Here is a 19,046-nt window from a genome sequence, read left to right as displayed (position 1 = left end):
AGGAGTCTCTTAAAAGACCCTATCGTATCTGCCTCTACCACCGTCGCCGGCAAATTCTCAACATTTTCGGCTTGCGTTTATCTGGATGTTCTCCTGACCAGCTGCATCACCATCTGGTATGGAAATTGCAAAGTATCTGATTGCAAGTCCCTACAAGGGTTTCAAGGACTGCTGAGAGGATCTTCGGGGTCTCTCTCCTACCTATCAAAGATACTTATCAGGAGCGCTGCGTATACAGGGTGCCTATCATTGTCATGATCCAACCAATTCGTCCAACAATCTCTTTTACCCCCTAACGTCAGGCAGGAGGTACCAGAGCATTAGGACAAGAACTGTTAGGTTGAGAAACAGCTTCTTCACCCAGGCTATAAGATTACTGAACTCCCTGCCAACACCCAGGTCTCATCACGTATATACTGTTTACTTTTTTATCACATACATGCATCTTATTATTTTTTAATTTATTTGTGGTAATATTACTTTATGTGCTGTGTGTTTAAGTTATATGTACTGTGTTGTGCACCTTGGTCCACAAGAACACTGTTTCAACATGTCTACGGTTGAATGACAATAAACTGAACTTGATCTTGAACTATCTTTACTAATGGAGCAGTATTCAGCCATTTAATATGGCATACCAAATTCCATCACTAAATTAAACAATATGAGAGTTCCAACACTGAAATAGGATATGAAGCAACTATAAAACAGACTTCTTAAATCATTTACTAGATTGATGGCTAGGTGGCTATAGTCTGAATCTCTGGTGGTTTGCTCAAAGTCCCACACTAATCTGCTGTCACTTCTCACTTTAAAAAATGATTAAGATTTGAGTCACACAGGATTCACAGATTCATCCACCAGCCATCTGCTGGCTGGGCTCCAGAGAAAAACTTTGTTGAAATGCCCCAGCACATATGCTGGGGATTTTTTTTGTGATTTACAGTATTATTCATGTATTCTACTGTACTGCTGTTGTAAAACAACAGATTTCTCGACATATGTCAGAGATAATAAACCTAATTCTGAATTACTTACACATAGCTTCTTTATCAGGGGTATCAAAAAGACTTAGCAGCTGGAAGAGCCAGCAAAACTGAAGACAGCATCCACCGCTTTCAAAGTGTTTGTGAAAAGTGTATAATGAGCCCCTCACATTACTCTGGGACCCGGCCCTCAGCTCCAGATGGGCAGATTTGGTTGAAGGAAGTTCAGAGGCATGCGGAATATGGACAGCAAGCAGCTATCAGTAAATTCAGAGTCTGTGTGTTCAGAGTGCCAGCAAGACAATTGGGTCAAGAAGCAGCTGAATGCCAACTTCTGGTGCTAAAATAACATTGTGGGTCACTCCACTGCTTGTGTGAAAGCTGCATAAAGACCAGAAAGCTAATGGGTCGTTAATGCCATCTTACAATGAGTAAACTACCACTTGCCTCCTGCCTCCTGCCTTAGCACTGCCCCTCTCCTAAGGCTTTCTTCCCTTTCCACACTTGGATCTGATGCAGACTTTTGATCTAAAGCATTGCGACTATTCCTTTTCCCTCCACATTTGCTGCTCGACCCAATGAGTTTCTCCAGTAGATTGTTTGCTGCTCCAGATTGCAACATATGTCATCCCCCCTTGTCTACAATGTGTAATGGTACACTGTTAGTATCACTGTAGCATTTCCCACTGGTATATTTCAAGTTCTTAAAAGTTGAAAACAGGTCACCTGGCAGGCAAGGTCTTGGCAGAGGACTGTCAAGAGCATCATAGCACAATGCAAGGAATAATCTGCCAGTTACTCTCAAGAGTCAGAAAGAACGACAAGCTATTAAAGATTGTTTCTGTGGGAGGCATTTCCCTTGTAGATGGGGGCAAAAAGGAATACCCTAGAGCAGCGGTTCCAAACTTTGGGTCCACTGACCCCTCGGTTAATTGGTAGGGATCCATGGCACAAGAAAGGTTGGAAACCCCTGCTCTACCATTATAGCCAAGTGCTCTGGGCAAAAGGTTGCAATGAAACCTCTATAAAGACATGAACACATTCTTCGCCTGTCTGCACTTTGGAAAATCTTAAAAAAGCATGAAAGTATCCGTGCTTGCTCCAGGGGAAAGGAGATAAAGTAGATGATGTCACCTCCCCTTGAATATGGAGTCTGTGGCTGCAGCAATAAGCAAAAAACGGTGAGACGTGGCCAATATTAAGAAGCTGAGACTGACTATGATCCTGACCTCCTCCTGCAATAGATCAAGAGGTTGCCTCACTATCACCCTCTCAATGACAATTATGAATAAATACGGGTTTTACCACATACACTTACATTCTGAATAATGAATAAATAAGAAAACCCAAGGCACACGTGTGGTACAGTGGCTCACTCGAGGTAATAGACATTGGTAATGATGGAGACTAAATGGTGATGGCTGATTGAATGTTAATCCCTAACCAGTACAGTTTCCAGGAGACAAGGTTAGTAAAATTTGGTAAATCTGAGAACAATTAAGTACTGTAATTTTTAAATCAAATTAAGGATGTGGGGGAAGATGAAGGAATACAAGCCGGCAGGTGATAGATGAGACCAGGTGAGGAGGATGAAGTAAGAAGCTGGGAGGTGATAGGTAGAAGATTTAAGGGGCTGAAAAAGAAGGAATCTAATAAAAGAGGACAGTGGATAAAATGGAAGAAAAAGAAGAGGTGAGAGGGTAACCAGAATGGAAAGTGGGAGGTTGAAATTACCAGAAGTTGGAGAAATCAATGTTCATGCCATATCATGTTGGAGGCTACCAGACAGAACATGTGGTTACGTTCCTCCAACCTAAGTTTGACCTCATCAGGGCAGTAGAAGAGGCCACAGACAGACATGTCAAAATGGGAATGGGAAGTTGATTTGAAATGGGGAGCCACTGAGAAATACTGCCTTTAGCATCAGCCAGAGCAAAGGTGCTTGACGAACCTGCGTTGGATCTCACCAATGTGGAGGAGACGGCAGCAGCAGCACTGGATGCGATAGATGATCCTTTCCATATCCTACCCAGTTTTGTATTGATTCAATGAAAGGAAAATTACTGACACATGCTACAGGCAGCCAATTCACAAAACAAAATATTAACATAAACCTTCCCCCTCCCCACCCGCAGATGATACATGACCTGCTGAGATCTCCGAGCGTTATGTTCTTTTTTTCCCTAGATTTCAGCATCTGCAGTCTCTTTTGTACTCCGCCAATTCAAAACTCTGGGTTTACCAACTGGCAGTGAAAACCATTCAACAACTCCCAAACCCTGATATTAATTTTATGGTATTTCCTCTTGATTCTTGAAATTTGCATAGGTACCCTTAATATGCAGAAATACCTACAGTATTTACAATCTTATTACACAATTTTTCAATCATCTTCCTTTCTGTCTTGTGCAAGATTATACAGGACACACAAACATCAAAGGTTATTTGCACGTGATGCTATTTTTGATTAAATGCACTCGTGCATGATCCAGATTCAGTAATCATTCACTATTATCTGTAAGGACTACCAGTTTAAGATGGTGCCAATGAAGCACACTGACTACTTGCTGGTGGCAAACAAAAATAATGAGATGAATCTCAAAGTTGTATATAGTATACGTGCATTGATAATGAATGTTTTTTGAACTTAAACCTTTCCAATAGTAATTGTCCGCTTTAGTTTCTATTTTTCTACAGTGAATTTTTCCTTCTACCAGTGGTGAACAATATCTCACACCTGCACGTACCTGGAGAAAGGTCCATATGTTCAAGCCTTCCATAGTGTGGAGTCTGGCCAGTCAGGTGATGGCAAAGTCCAACTCCACAACACTACACACAGTACAGACCTTTTGTCCCACGATGTTGTGCAGGCTCTTTAACCTACACTAAGATCAACTTACCGCTTCCTCATACATAGCCTCCATTTACCTATCATCCATGTGCCCAAGAATTTATTAAATGCCCCTAATACAGGAGTTTGCAACCTTTCTTTTTCATGAACCAATACCATTAAGCAAGGGGTCCATGAACCCCAGGTTGGAGAATCCCTGCCCTAATGCATCTGCTTCTATTACCACTCTCTGTGTAAAACAAAATACCTCTGACATCTCCCAAGCTCTTTTCCAATCACATTACAATTACAACCCCTGGTGTTAGCCATTTTTGCCCTGGGAATAATGTCTCTGGCTGTCCAATTGATCTATGCCTCTAATCATCTTGTGCAGTGGTCCCCAACCACCAGGCCGCAAAGCATGTGTTACCAGGCCGCGAGGAAACTATATGATTTGGCGATAGGAAATGATATGAGTCAGCTGCACCTTTCCTCATTCCCTGTCACGCACTGTTGAACTTGAACATAGAGTTGCCAACTGTCCTGTATTAGCCAGGACATCCCGTATATTGGGCTAAATTGGTTTGTCCCATATGGGACCGCACCTGTCCCGTATTTCCCCCGCTAAGGTAGAACGTTCCTATGAAACCTTTTGTGCCGAAATGGCGTAAAGCAAAGAAGCAATTACCATTAATTTATATGGGAAAAATTTTTGAGCGTTCCCAAACCCAAAAAATAATCTACCAAATCATACCAAATAACACATAAAACCTAAAATAACACTAACATATAGTAAAAGCAGGAATGATTTGATAAATACACAGCCTATATAAAGTAGAAATAATGTATGTACAGTGTAGTTTCACTTAACAGAATCGGGAAGATTAAGTCAAAACCGATTTGTAGAAAAAAATCAGCACGTACACGCATGCACACGTCACACCTGCGACACAGGTGCCTGTGCAAGGCTTCATGGTCATGGCAGTCTTTCTCGGGGTAAACACAAGTGTCCCGTATTTGACTGCTACTTTTGTCCCTTATTTGGGAGTGAGAAAGTTGGCAACCCTACTTGAACACCCCCTCCCGTCAGCCGGTCCGCAGTGCAAAAAAGGTTGGGGACCCCTGATCTTGTGCACCTCATGAAGTCAACCCTGATCCTCCTTCGCTCCAAAGAGAAAAGCCCTGGCTCGTTCATCCTACCCTCATAAGACATGATCTCCACTCCGGGCAGCATCCTGGTAAATCTCGGCATCCTCTCTAAAGCTTTTACATCCTTTCTATAATGAGGTGACAGAACTGAGCACAATATTTCAAATGTGCTTTAATCAGGGTTTTATAGAGCTGCAACCTTACCTCATGGCTCTTAACCCAATCCCCCATTAATAAAGGCCAATACACCATATGCCTTCTTAATCACCCTATCAACTTGCATGGCAACTTATACTCTGATGGCAGAGTAAACCACAACCTTCTTTATGTCAGAACTGTAAGGAGCTTGAGTTTACAAACATTCAAATATATTACAAAACTACTAAAAAAATTCAACAACTAATAAGACTAAAAGCACTAGAAACTGCTTGTTTTAATTTAAAATTTAATACATCTAAATTAACTCAATTAATTTAAGAAAAACATATAAATTATGTGAAATTTAATTCTATTTCTGGCAGCTATTTTTCCCTATTGAAATGAATGAACCTGCATTAGGTGTAGGTTCGTCCATTTCAATGAAGTATTATCCTACGGATCTCCCGGGATAGCGAAGCTGGAATTCTACTGCTAGGTTCCAGGAGATCATGACTACCTTGCTGAAGTGAGTGGTCCCCTGCTGCTTTAGACAATGTCTTTGCTACCTCTATGCTACATTTTAACATAAGGCACGCCTCTTCTTTGTAGCAACATTCTAAATATTCGAGTTTTAACTTGAGAGAACATTTTTACGCACCTCATCCCTGCTGTTGACTTGTTCTTGAAGTTCCGCCAAAGCTGAGGCAACCCCAACATGGCTTCAGTGAGGACAGCCGAGAAGCCAAGAGTTTCCACAAAGAGTTGAGAGTCGATTAGGAGGTACGTCACAAAGAGGCACGCCACAGTAAAGGATAAACAAAACTGGATGTAATCAAGAAAGCGGCTCCAGGCCCAAAAATATCTGGGATCAAAATCTATGTGGAAAAAGCAACAGAAGGTTTTGATTAGCCACAGCTCCACTGAATCTCAGTTTATGACCATTTTTTATTTTTATCACCATTCTCATTAATAGCACAAGGTAATATTTATTATTTGAAAGAGAGGAAATAGTACACTTAAATTAAAAATATCACAGAATCGGCAGAGGAAATGCATGGACATATAACATACAAAAAAATGTGTAAACCTCCCCTTTGCGTCATGACCTATCAGCTGTAAACATTTATCTGTGTATAATAGGCAAGGAACTAGGCTGCTGGCTCCAACCAGTGCACATTGTTTACTCTCCATAATGAGCAAATGATTCCTATCAACACACATCAAAGTTGCTGGTGAACGCAGCAGGCCAGGCAGCATCTATAGGAAGAGGCGCAGTCGACGTTTCAGGCCGAGACCCTTCGTCAGGACTAACTGAAGGAAGAGTGAGTAAGGGATTTGAAAGCTGGAGGGGGAGGGGGAGGGGGAGATGCAAAATGATAGGAGAAGACAGGAGGGGGAGGGATAGAGCCGAGAGCTGGACAGGTGATAGTCAGAAGGGGATACGAGAGGATCATGGGACAGGAGGTCCGGGAAGAAAGACGGGGGGGGGTGACCCAGAGGATGGGCAAGAGGTATATTCAGAGGGACAGAGGGAGAAAAAGGAGAGTGAGAGAAAGAATGTGTGCATAAAAAAGAGTAGCAGATGGGGTACGAGGGGGAGGTGGGGCCTAGCGGAAGTTAGAGAAGTCAATGTTCATGCCATCAGGTTGGAGGCTACCCATACGGAATATAAGGTGTTGTTCCTCCAACCTGAGTGTGGCTTCATCTTTACAGTAGAGGAGGCCGTGGATAGACATGTCAGAATGGGAATGGGATGTGGAATTAAAATGTGTGGCCACTGGGAGATCCTGCTTTCTCTGGCGGACAGAGCGTAGATGTTCAGCAAAGCGGTCTCCCAGTCTGCGTCGGGTCTCACCAATATATAAAAGGCCACATCAGGAGCACCGGACGCAGTATATCACCCCAGTCGACTCACAGGTGAAGTGATGCCTCACCTGGAAGGACTGTTTGGGGCCCTGAATGGTGGTAAGGGAGGAAGTGTAAGGGCATGTGTAGCACTTGTTCCGCTTACACGGATAAGTGCCAGGAGGGAGATCAGTGGGGAGGGATGGGGGGGACGAATGGTCAAGGGAGTTGTGTAGGGAGCGATCCCTGCGGAATGCAGAGAGAGGTGGGGAGGGAAAGATGTGCTTAGTGGTGGGATCCCGTTGGAGGTGGCGGAAGTTACGGAGAATAATATGTTGGACCCAGAGGCTGGTGGGGTGGTAGGTGAGGACCAGGGGAACCCTATTCCTAGTGGGGTGGTGGGAGGATGGAGTGAGAGCAGATGTACGTGAAATGGGGGAGATGCGTTTAAGAGCAGAGTTGATAGTGGAGGAAGGGAAGCCCCTTTCTTTAAAAAATGAAGACATCTCCCTCGTCCTAGAATGAAAAGCCTCATCCTGAGAGCAGATGCGGCGGAGACGAAGGAATTGCGAGAAGGGGATGGCGTTTTTGCAAGAGACAGGGTGAGAAGAGGAATAGTCCAGATAGCTGTGAGAGTCAGTAGGCTTATAGTAGACATCAGTGGATAAGCTGTCTCCAGAGACAGAGACAGAAAGATCTAGAAAGGGGAGGGAGGTGTCGGAAATGGACCAGATAAACTTGAGGGCAGGGTGAAAGTTGGAGGCAAAGTTAATAAAGTCAACAAGTTCTGCATGCGTGCAGGAAGCAGCGCCAATGCAGTCGTCGATGTAGCGAAGGAAAAGTGGGGGACAGATACCAGAATAGGCACGGAACATAGATTGTTCCACAAACCCAACAAAAAGGCAGGCATAGCTAGGACCCATACGGGTGCCCATAGCTACACCTTTAGTTTGGAGGAAATGGGAGGAGCAAAAGGAGAAATTATTAAGAGTAAGGACTAATTCCGCTAGACGGAGCAGAGTGGTGGTAGAGGGGAACTGATTAGGTCTGGAATCCAAAAAGAAGCGTAGAGCTTTGAGACCTTCCTGATGGGGGATGGAAGTATATAGGGACTGGACATCCATGGTGAAAATAAAGCGGTGGGGGCCAGGGAACTTAAAATCATCGAAAAGTTTAAGAGCGTGAGAAGTGTCACGAACATAGGTCGGAAGGGATTGAACAAGGGGTGATAAAACAGTGTCGAGGTATGCAGAAACGAGTTCGGTGGGGCAGGAGCAAGCTGAGACAATAGGTCGGCCAGGACAGGCAGGTTTGTGGATCTTGGGTAGGAGGTAGAAACGGGAAGTGCGGGGTGTGGGAACTATAAGGTTGGTAGCAGTGGATGGGAGATCCCCTGAGCGGATAAAGTCGTTGATAGTGTGGGAGACAATGGCCTGGTGCTCCTTAGTGGGGTCACGATCGAGGGGTAAATAAGAGGAGGTATCCGCGAGTTGTCACTGTGCCTCGGCAAGGTAGAGGTCAGTACGCCAGACTACAACAGCACCCCCTTTATCAGCGGGTTTAATAATAATGTTAGGATTAGTGCGGAGGGAGTGGAGAGCAGAGCGTTCCGAAGGAGTGAGGTTGGAATGGGGACAAGGTGCGGTGAAGTCGAGACGGTTGATGTCCCGTCGGCAGTTGGCAATAAAGAGATCCAGAGCAGGCAGAAGACCAGAGCGGGGTGTCCATGAAGAAGAGGAGGGTTGAAGACGGGAGAAGGGGTCATCGGTGGGGGTGGAAGAGTCCTTGCCGAAGAAGTAGGCTCGGAGACGGAGACGGCGGAAGAAAAGTTCTGCATCATGGCGAACACGGAACTCGCTGAGGTGTGGGCGATCATAATTTATCTCCCCATCCCAATATAAGTGTGAGCAAGTGGCCAAGTGGTTAAGGCATTGGACTAGTGACCTGAAGGTCGTGAGTTCGAGCCCCAGTGAGGCAACTCGTATTGTGTCCTTGAGCAAGGCAGTTAATCACACATTGCTCTGCGACGACACTGGTGCCAAGCTGTATGGGTCCTAATGCCCTGTCCTTGGACAACATTAATGTCGTAGAGAGGGGAAACTTGCAGCATGGGCAACTGCTGGTCTTCCATACAACCTTGCCCAGGCCTGCGCCCTGGAGAGTGAAGACTTTCCAGGCACAGATCCATGGTCTCGCAAGACTAACGGATGCCTTTACTTTTATTCCAATATTCTCCAAACTTTCTTCTTCCTGTGCAATTTAGTGATGTATGTTGACAATGTTCCTGCCCCAATCAGTGGCACTGTTCATTCCCAAAGAAAATCTGAAGAATATTTGCAAATACTTATTTAAGCACAATTAACGAGCCAAAATGACTTTTCAGCAACTATTGATCCTGTAAAATAAAAGTTTCCACTTACGTGGTTAATAGTTACTGAGAGCTTTTGCATTGGAAGTGACTATAGAACTAAGGAGATAAAAGTTCAATGCTGTACAGTACAGCAAGGAAACAGAGAAGAGATAGAAGAGAGGAAAGACTAAGAATACATCAGTGAGTTATATTCAAGCTAAATTAGTTCCTATACATAGTGAACAACAACAGAAACTTTAAACAACTAGCCAAGAGCAGAAACAAACTCCGTGCTTTTCCTAGGATTAAGAAACAGAGTCCATTTTAAAATTCAGTTACAGCCACAAAGACTTCAAACACAGAAGATGTGATTCATTTCTGAACAACACCATTTCCTTATTAAGGAAACAAGTGGTACACATAATCACATCCCTAAGGGTTTTTTTTAAATAAAAAAAAATAAAACAAGAAGACAAACCATGCCAACACAGCATTTTTTAGTACAGCTAAGCTGCCAAATTAGACAAAGGCAAATTTTCTTTGCTTTGCAGTTAGTTCATGAACAGAGCTCACATGATGAAGCTGCACATCTAAGCCTCTATTTTCTAGCTACTAAAATTAATGAGGAGATCTTTACGTTTGCCCTGCAGTGAAATTGGAAAATTAGCCTCATTGTTCCTTTCATTTTAAAGATGCTGCATTTGATCTGCTTCAGAGAGTCAGTTAACTATGAAGATTCACAGTCAATTCAGTGGCGAATGTTATATCCTGTGAAGTTCAAAAAGAATCACAAAATGTTACCGTGTAACTTTACAAATTTAATACTTCAAACTGAAAGCCAGTAAAGATTTAAACATTCTTTAGATATTAGAGATGGTGATCTATGCTGTAGGATGTTAAATTGGCTATTAGAGGCTGGGCACAGGAATTTTGTTGTACAACTAAACCACACAGAACAGCATGGTAGTGTAATAGTTGTCGCAACCGTTTTACATCGCCAGTGGTCACTGACTGGGGTTTGATTCCTGCCATGGTCTATAAGGTGTTTGTATGTTCTCCCCAAGACTGTGTGGGTTTCTTCTGGGTGCCCCAGTTTCCTCCCACTTTCCAAAAGTCATACGAGTTAAGCCCAATTTATACTTCTGCGTCAAATGTAAGCCGTAGGTACCGCATACGCTACGCCGTAGGGTGACATGCACCTCCCCAAAAATGTAACTCACGTGTCGCGGCGACGCAGACCGCAACAACTGTGATTGGTCCGCTTGGCAGCATCGCATTTCCTTGGTTGCTTTTCTTCGCCATGTCTGTACACTGATGCGAAATAAATGGTTGGAGACGACGAATCAAATTGTCAAATCTACCTGCCAACATCTGAAAGTATTTGAAATGCATTTCCTCGCCCATGTCTCTCAGAAAGAAACTCAACACAGTGGCATAGAAACCCCACTGCCAACTAGCGTTTTGGCGGTGAACTGCAGAGCGATGCAGACACAACTACGTATGCTCGCTACGGCGTAGGGCTACGCAAAAGTATAAATCAAGCCTACGGCGTAGCCAGTACACACAAGTATAAATCCGGCTTTAGGTGTAGTAACTTGTGGACATGCTTTGCTGGCGCTGGAAGTGTGGTGACACTTGCGGGTTGCCCCAGCACAATCTTCGCTGATTTGATGTGATACAAGCGACATATTTCAATGTACATGACAAATAAAGTTAATCTTTATCTTTAATCATTACAAGTGCAGATGGGAATGGAAGTAAAATGCATCTTGCCTGTGGGTTTCCACGATATCTGCATGTCGACAGTGTAAGAATCTACCAGGAACCAGATCTATGAATGGATAATATTACATTAAAGTTGGTCTAAATCAGTCAAAAACAAGCCATTTTGTGACTACTGTGTGGGTTGGGGTCCAGTGGTACCGTCAATAATGTCTGGTCATGGAAATGAACAGGCACCACGATTGGGGGCAGCAGTGGAGTCTGTTCGAGGAGAGGTAAAGGTAAACTACCACTTGCACATTGAGGGAATGGTATGGAGGAGGCAGTGGAGGATATATAGGAGACCCAGATCAGAAAGCAAGAGGCAGTGAAGGAAGTCAACGCCATAACTACAGCATCAGGCATCAGAATCAGATTTCATATCACTAGCATATGTTGTGAAGTTTGTTAACGTTACAGCAGAAATACAATAAAAGACTTGATAAATATAGAGAAAAAAACTGATATATATCTATTAAATAGTTAAATTAAAACAAGTAGTTTAAAAAAAGAAATGAAAAAGTAGTGAGGTAGTGTTCACGGGTTCAATTTTCTTTCAGAAATTGGATATTGGATGGCATAGGAGAAGAAGCTGTTCCTAGATTGCTGAGTTTGTGCCTTCAGGCATCTGTACCTCCTTCCTGATAGTAACAATAAGAAGAGGGAATGTCTTGGAAGGTGGGGGTCTTTAATGATAGATAGACACCACTTTCCTAAGGCACCATTCCTTGAAGATGTCATGAATACTATGGAGGCTAGTACCCATCACACCCCCAAGTGCCACATCCCACCAGTGCCCCAGACACTGGTCGATTATGCCTTCACCAACCATCAGGTTTAAGTGTTCCATTTCACCCTCAGCACTAATGCAAGCCTCAAATCAGTATCTTTCAGCTTGCACACACGGCCAATTGTGCATGTCACATCATCCACCTTCCAATGAGAATGGGAGAAAAGCACTCTAACCTTCCATTCCCCACTTCCTTACCCCTCACACCCCATACCATGGAGAATGATGGTGCTGAACCTTATCAGAATTCGAAGCAACTGACAAAGTGATGCCCCACTCTTTAATCTGTCCCCTCTCAATCAATCTCTCCTTCATTTTACAGTCTGAGAAGCTATGACTGATGCAAACATGATCTTACATTGTCTTCTCCCTCACTATAACCTGGCCCTTCTCTACTTATTTATTTGATTCCGCAAAATATCAATTCGCCTTGGCACTGGAGATAATGCACACCATAATTCAATTTCACACTGACATCCACCAGTTCAGATACAAACACTGTGCATATTTTAGGACATATCATGGAAGAAGAATCAGCAAAAGGTACCCATATTAGCAGTGTGCTTCAGAGGCAGGTCTGTTAGGAACAACTCTTCATGAGTTTCACACTGAGAGTCCATTTGCACACTGGGATCCAGAGCCACGACGACAGCCGGCCTGCCTCTGTGGCGGCATTCAGACACTGGATGAATGCAAGGAAGCTGAGACATCAGTCAGCAGACCTAGTAGTACCAGTTAATTCCAGAGGTGTACCCTGTAGATGTAGAAACATTCCACATCAGAAACAATGGTTCCCTACTCTGTGCACAACCTTGAACTGATTCAATATTCACTTTGGCATCAAGTTCCAATGTGAACATCTGCTAGTTTTCTTCTGAGGTTATTTTCCTCCATTCAGCAGTACTGAAGGATTTTTGACCTGAAATGTTTGTTGTTTCTTTCTATAGATACAGCTTGACCTCTTGAGTTTTTCTACAATTTTAGGTTTTTATTTCAACTTAGCTTTTCCAGAAGAGTTAAGGTGCAATCCTAACCTCTGACAAGACAGGAGTTCCTCCATCATTTTATCTTTCCAGTTTCTTTTACTGAGCCCTAAACTGATCTTCCCACCACACACAAGCCATTTCGTGCCCACTGCCCATCACCACTCCATTACTACCATCTGCTGCTAAATCTTTGTCACTTTTAGTTCAACACACATTGTGAGGCCTCCATTTACCTAACAACTATAAACCTAAGCTCAAACAAAATTGACACTTGCATCTTAACTCCTATCCATGCTGATTTACTCCAACCTTCACGAACCTACCCAGAATGCCAGTTTAAGCATTGTTTTCTTTTTAAGGTTCTCTTACATGTCTGTCCGTGACTCAATACACTTCATTATCCCTCTTGCCCTGAGAGTTCTTTGTACTTTTTCAATTCTGTTACCTTTTTTTTAATTTTATTTATTTTTATTGAAGGAATGCAACAATACAGAATATATAATAGATTACATTTTCCTCCATTTTGCTTTAGTATCGTACCCCCAAAACAAACCTCCCCCCACCCGCCCTCCCTGAACATATCATTGCAGCTAATATATTTACAACACAACAATTCATAAATACAAGTACGGACATTTCACAACCATACCCCCACACTACTTCAAGACGACGGCTCACACACATCTGCAACATGTCAGATATCCAATATACACTCATATTTACAATTCATCAACCACCCTCTGAGGTAAATTATAAGCGTGTTAAATGGGAGGCAACTTCCCAAGTACAATCAAATGCCCTCAACTAGTAGGTAATTCCTTAAGACTCCCAAAATATGATAAGAAAGGTCCCCATTTCGAATAGAACTTTTTCACAGACCCCCTCAAAGTGAATTTAATCTTTTCTAATTTCAGAAAAATCATAACATCTTCTAAGCAAGCAGCAGCAGTTGGGGGAGTGGCAGATTTCCAATGCAATGATATCCGACTGGCTTGCATTTAAACCCAAATCATCATCTGCCACACCAAATACAGCTATAAGCGGACAAGGTCTCAGAGTCACCCCAAAACCTCAATGATAATTTTAAAAACCAGTGCCCAATAGTCACCAAGCCGAGGGCATGACCAAAATGCATGTACTAAACCAGCCGGAGAGAAGGAACACCTGTCTCAGCCAGCGTCTGTCCTAGGGTATATGTCTGCAAGTCTGGCTTTACTTAAATGTACCCTGTGAAAAACTTTAAATTGTATGAGCCCCAGTCTAGCACAATGATGAGAAATGAACCCTATTCAATACTTTTGCCCAATACTCCTCCGCCAGATCCATACCGACGTCATCCTCCCACCTACTCTTAGTTTTGTTTAGATCTTGAACTCCCAAAGACATCAGCTGAGAGTATAGTTCAGAGATCAGCCCTTTATTGTTAAAGCTAAGAGTGAGTTTTTCCCATAACATAGCAGGTGATAGAACAGGAAAAGAGGCAAATTTTTCCTTGACAAAGTGGTGAATCTGCAGGTATTTAAAAAAATGATTATGCGGAAGGCCATACTTACCACGCAGGTTATCAAAACTATCAAATATGTTATCAGTATACAAATCCTTAATGCGCATAAGACCGCATTGTCTGAAAGCTGAATCGAATGTGGAGGGAGGAAATAAATGGTTTTTATGAATGGGGCCCAAAACTGAAGCTGATAGGAACTTATAGTGGCAGCGAAATTGATTAAAAATTTTGAGGGTAGAGAGCACGACCGGGTTAGATGTGAATTGAGAGGATTTCAATGGTAAGGAAGAATACACCAAAGCTGGGAGAGACGAAGAGTGGCAAGACCGTGACTCAAGCAGGCACCAGATTATATCTGGCCGGTGGAGCCAAAATAATGCTTTTTGAATGTTCGATGCCCAGTAATAATGAATAAAGCTGGGAAGACCCATTCCACCTACGTCACGACCTCTTTGGAGAGTGTGCTTATTAACCCTTGGGACCTTATTTTCCCAAATAAAGGAGGTTATAGCTTGGTCGACTGATTTAAAAAATAACTTCAATAAGAAAACTGGCAAACACTGAAACAAATAAAGAAATCTAGGAAGTATAGTCATTTTCACTGACTGAATTCTCCCAGCTACAGTAAGGGGTAAACTGCGCCATCTCTCGAAATCAGCCTTCATTTGGCTAACCTGAGGCCTGTAGTTAGCTTCAAACAGAGATGTAAAAGAGTGAGTAATATATATTCCTAGGTATACAAAACCATCTTGAGATAAAGGAAAAGGCAAAGATTCCTGTCGGATCTGTAGAGTCAAGTTATTAATGGGAAAGCATTTTCTTTTTTGAAAGTTCAGTTTATAGCCAGAGAAGGCTCCAAATTGACCTAATAATGACACAATAGCAGGACTACTACCAACAGGGTTGCTAACATAAAGTAAGAGGTCACCAGCATATAGGAAAACACGGTGTTCCATGTCCCCTTTTCTAACACCTTGAAATAATGTAGTTGACTTAAATGCAAGAGAAAGAGGCTCAATTTCAATTGCAATTGCAAAAAGAAGAGGGGACAATGGGCAGCCTTGGCGAGTGCCACGCGTTAATGGGAAATAGTCAGATCGAAAATAATTTGTCTGTATACATGCTAAAGGCGAGTGGTATAATAGCTTAACCCAAGCTATAAATGTTCTGCCAAATCCAAATTTCTCCAAAACACTAAACAAGTATACCCACTCCACTCTATCAAACATCTTCTCCGCGTCCAAGGAGATAACAACCTCTGGACTTGGAGAATCACTGGGTGGATAAACCACATCAGCCAGTCAACGGATATTAAAAAAAGAATAGCAATTTTTAATAAAACCTGTTTGATCATCTGAAATTATCTTGGGAAGGGGACGTTCTAAACGACATGCAAGCACTTTAGCCAAAATTTTCACATCTACATTCAAAAGTGAGATGGGGCGATGTGATCCACATTGAGTTGGGTCCTTGTCCTTTTTAAGAAGTAGTGAAATAGCTGCCTGTGAAAGAGAAGGGGGTGAGGAGCCGTTCTCCAAAGATTCCTGAAACACTTCTAGAAGGACCGGTATCAGCTTATCCTTAAATTTCTTATAAAATTCTATTGGATAACCATCAGGACCTGGGGACTTACCACTCTGCATAGCCATAATGGCATTATTAATCTCTTCCTGCCCAAGAGCCTGTTCTAGGTTCTCCACCTCCTCTGGTTCAAGAGTTGGTATTTCCAAATTATCTAAAAAACGTTCCATATTTGTTTTATCTGAGGGAAACTCTGAGGCATACAGAGAGGAATAAAAAGTTGCAAAGATGTTATTAATTTCTTTTGGATTGCTTGTCAAGTTCTGGTGCGTGTCTTTTATCTGGGGAATAAGTCGTGATGCAGCTTGACGTTTCAACTGATGAGCCATAAGCTGGCTCGCCTTGTCACCATATTCGTAATAGACGCCACGTGTCTTAAGAATTAATTGTTCTGATAGGTTTGTAGATAGAAGATTAAACTTCGCTTGCAAATCAACCCGGCTTTTATATAATTCCGCAGTGGGTGCCTCAGAGTATTTTCTATCCAGGTCCAAAATAGATTGCAATAACACTTGCATTTCCTTCCTAAGTTCTTTATTGGCATGTGAAGTATAAGATATTATTTGACCCCTCAAGTAACCTTTTAAAATTTCCCAAAGTAAAGAGTACGATACTGACTCAGTTTTGTTAGTCTCGAAGAATGTGTCAATGTTAGCCGATATATAACTACAAAATTTCTCATTAGAAAGCAAAAGGGGGTTAAGTCTCCACAGAGGCCGTTCTCTAACATTTGAAGGAAAACATAAGTCCAGTTTCACGGGCAAGTGATCAAATATAACTATAGCAGTGTATTCAATTTGTCTAATCATTGGTATCAAGGAGTTATCTATAAAGAAATAGTCTAGCCTGGAATAGGAGTGGTGAACATGAGAAAAGAAAGAGAATTGCCTAACTGATGGATTCAAAAACCTCACAGGGTGGCCTCCGTCAGCAGCACTCACGTTAACCATATCAAAAGGCACACAGGGCCTACAATCCAAAACAGTGCAAGGGCATAAGCTGCACACAATAACGCACAATGAAAAGAAAGTCTGATCAATCCGTAACACACAAAAGAATAAACTGTCATGGTAATCCCCCAAAACACTCCCCCCACCCCTTTACACAAACAAAAAAACCCAATTAACCCCCGAAACCTAGATCTACCTCCCCAATTGAGGATGATCGCAGGCAGTACCCAACAAAAAACTTCCAAGGCGTTCCCCATACAGCCCAATTTTCAATCTAATCTAGGGTGGCTCCCCTCCTTAAAATTTATCCTATCACTTATACTACCTTTAATATAACATATAGGCTAAAGATAACACAGGTCAAGCTAAGCATTAAAAACAAAAAACACACTGGGCAACTTAAACACCCGAGATATAAATCCCAAATATTTACATTTTGCTGGTTGAAAGTTTTTGTTAATCAGTTTCAGCAGCATAGCAGTTCGACCCGATCCAGTTCCACAAATTAAACTGGAAAAAATGAACAAAGAAGTGGATTGTGAAAATTAACAGTTTGCCTCGGCATGAGGCCCCTTCAATGCTGCATGAATAACCTAAAAAAAAGTCAATGCTCTTCTCGTTCTTCTTCTCCTCAGCGCGAATGGTAAAACTCTTTGGCCGCCTCTGGTGTATGGAAATAATGCTTTTTACCTTCATGTATGACCTGGAGCTGGGCAGGATACAACAGGCCAAGCCTGACCCCTTTCCCGTAAAGCAGGGATTTCACCTCCTTGAAAGCTGCTCGTTTTTTACCCGGCTCCGCACTAAAATCTTCATAAAAAAACACGCGGTGTCCGCGGAAATACAGCTCCTGCTTCCGTCTGTTGATGATGCGTTGCTTATCTTGAAAGGAGTGAAAGCAAACCAGGAACGTTCTTGGTCTCGTTTGCTTGGCTTCAGAGACACCGGATGGTTTACGTCCGACTCAGTGAGCACGCGAAAGTACGAGAGGCCTTGGGAAAAAATCTGTCCCCAGCACTTCGTCAAAAAACTCGGTCATAAATTTAACAGGGTCCGAACCTTCCAAATTTTCAGGAATGCTGACCACTCTCAAATTGGATCTCCGTGACCGATTTTCGAGGTCATCAAGCTTTTCCTTCAGAAATGCGTTTTCACTCTGCAACGCTGCAATGGCGGCTTCAGCGCCCACCAGTCGGTCATTGTAATCATTCAGGCCATCTTCAACCCCACGAATGCGTTCATCGTGTGACTCGTAAGAAGATATAATTTGTTCCATGGTAGCATTCACTGGTGATAAAGCATCTTCAAGTTCTCTTTTTAGGGCAGAAAGCACCGCTTGCGTCATGTCAGTAATAAGTACGAAACGAAGCCTCTCCAAGTCATCGGGTAGCGCAGGTCCAGGTCCAGGTCCAGGTCCAGCAGCATGCAACGGCGCCATTACTGTAACATTCGCCTTCTTGCTCGAGGCTTCGCTATCTTTTTCCCCAGTTTTACTTCGAAGGTACATTCTACCTGCCATTTAAATGTCCAGCTATGTCCTGTGTTGTTCACAATGGTAAATATTCAGTTATCTCGAGCATACAACAAAGATAAACAGGTAGATTTTCATTAAAAATCGGGAGCCACACTCACACGCACTGAGTCACTCCATACTCAACCCCGGAAGTCTCTGTTACCTTATTAATTCTTGATTTTAATTGTTTCGGTATAAAAGGAAGCCAATGCCTTAAGGTCAGGAATTCTAACCCCAAACATTTTGGTTCAGTTTCCACCTTTAAGCACTAAGTTGTGAGAGATGGAAATGGGTAAGGCTGGCCAACAGGACCCTGGTGAAGATGTACAGGCCAATACCCACTAGAGTGGATACAATGGATTACTGAAACATTGATAAACTCTAATTATACCATCGACTTCAGAGGACAATAGAGATGGGAGGTCACTGATGGCCTATGTTCCACTTGGGAGCTTAAGGCCCAAGTAAGCAAGCACTGTAAGTCCATTTTTAAGGTATTTTTTAAATCCTTCCATTTTACCCGAGCACATTTCATTATGAAGCATGGTGTCAAATGTTGATTGAAGATGTTCCTCAAAGCATTCTGGGATAATTATCTGCACCAAAGGCACACTGCAAGCTGCTGTTGGCATCATTGCCATCAATTAAGAACATCACAAACAT

The 19,046-nt window shown here is 42.7% G+C and overlaps 1 protein-coding gene across 6 annotated transcripts in view; it reads right to left on the bottom strand.

Moving 5' to 3' along the window:
* The window catches only part of si:dkey-246g23.2 (solute carrier family 66 member 2), a 116,800-nt gene that overhangs the window by 24,053 nt on the left and 73,701 nt on the right, over positions 1-19,046 (bottom strand). For all 6 annotated transcript variants that reach the window (XM_063067147.1, XM_063067149.1, XM_063067146.1 and 3 more), the window contains one exon: positions 5,762-5,978. In XM_063067147.1, coding sequence (XP_062923217.1) covers positions 5,762-5,978 — 217 coding nt within the window. The remainder of the gene's footprint in view (positions 1-5,761; positions 5,979-19,046) is intronic.

Source organism: Mobula hypostoma, chromosome 14, assembly GCF_963921235.1.
Source record: "Mobula hypostoma chromosome 14, sMobHyp1.1, whole genome shotgun sequence".
Taxonomy (NCBI): Eukaryota; Metazoa; Chordata; class Chondrichthyes; order Myliobatiformes; family Myliobatidae; genus Mobula; species Mobula hypostoma.
The sequence above is the reverse complement of the archived record's forward strand: the minus strand, read 5'-3'. Positions and strand labels throughout refer to the sequence as shown.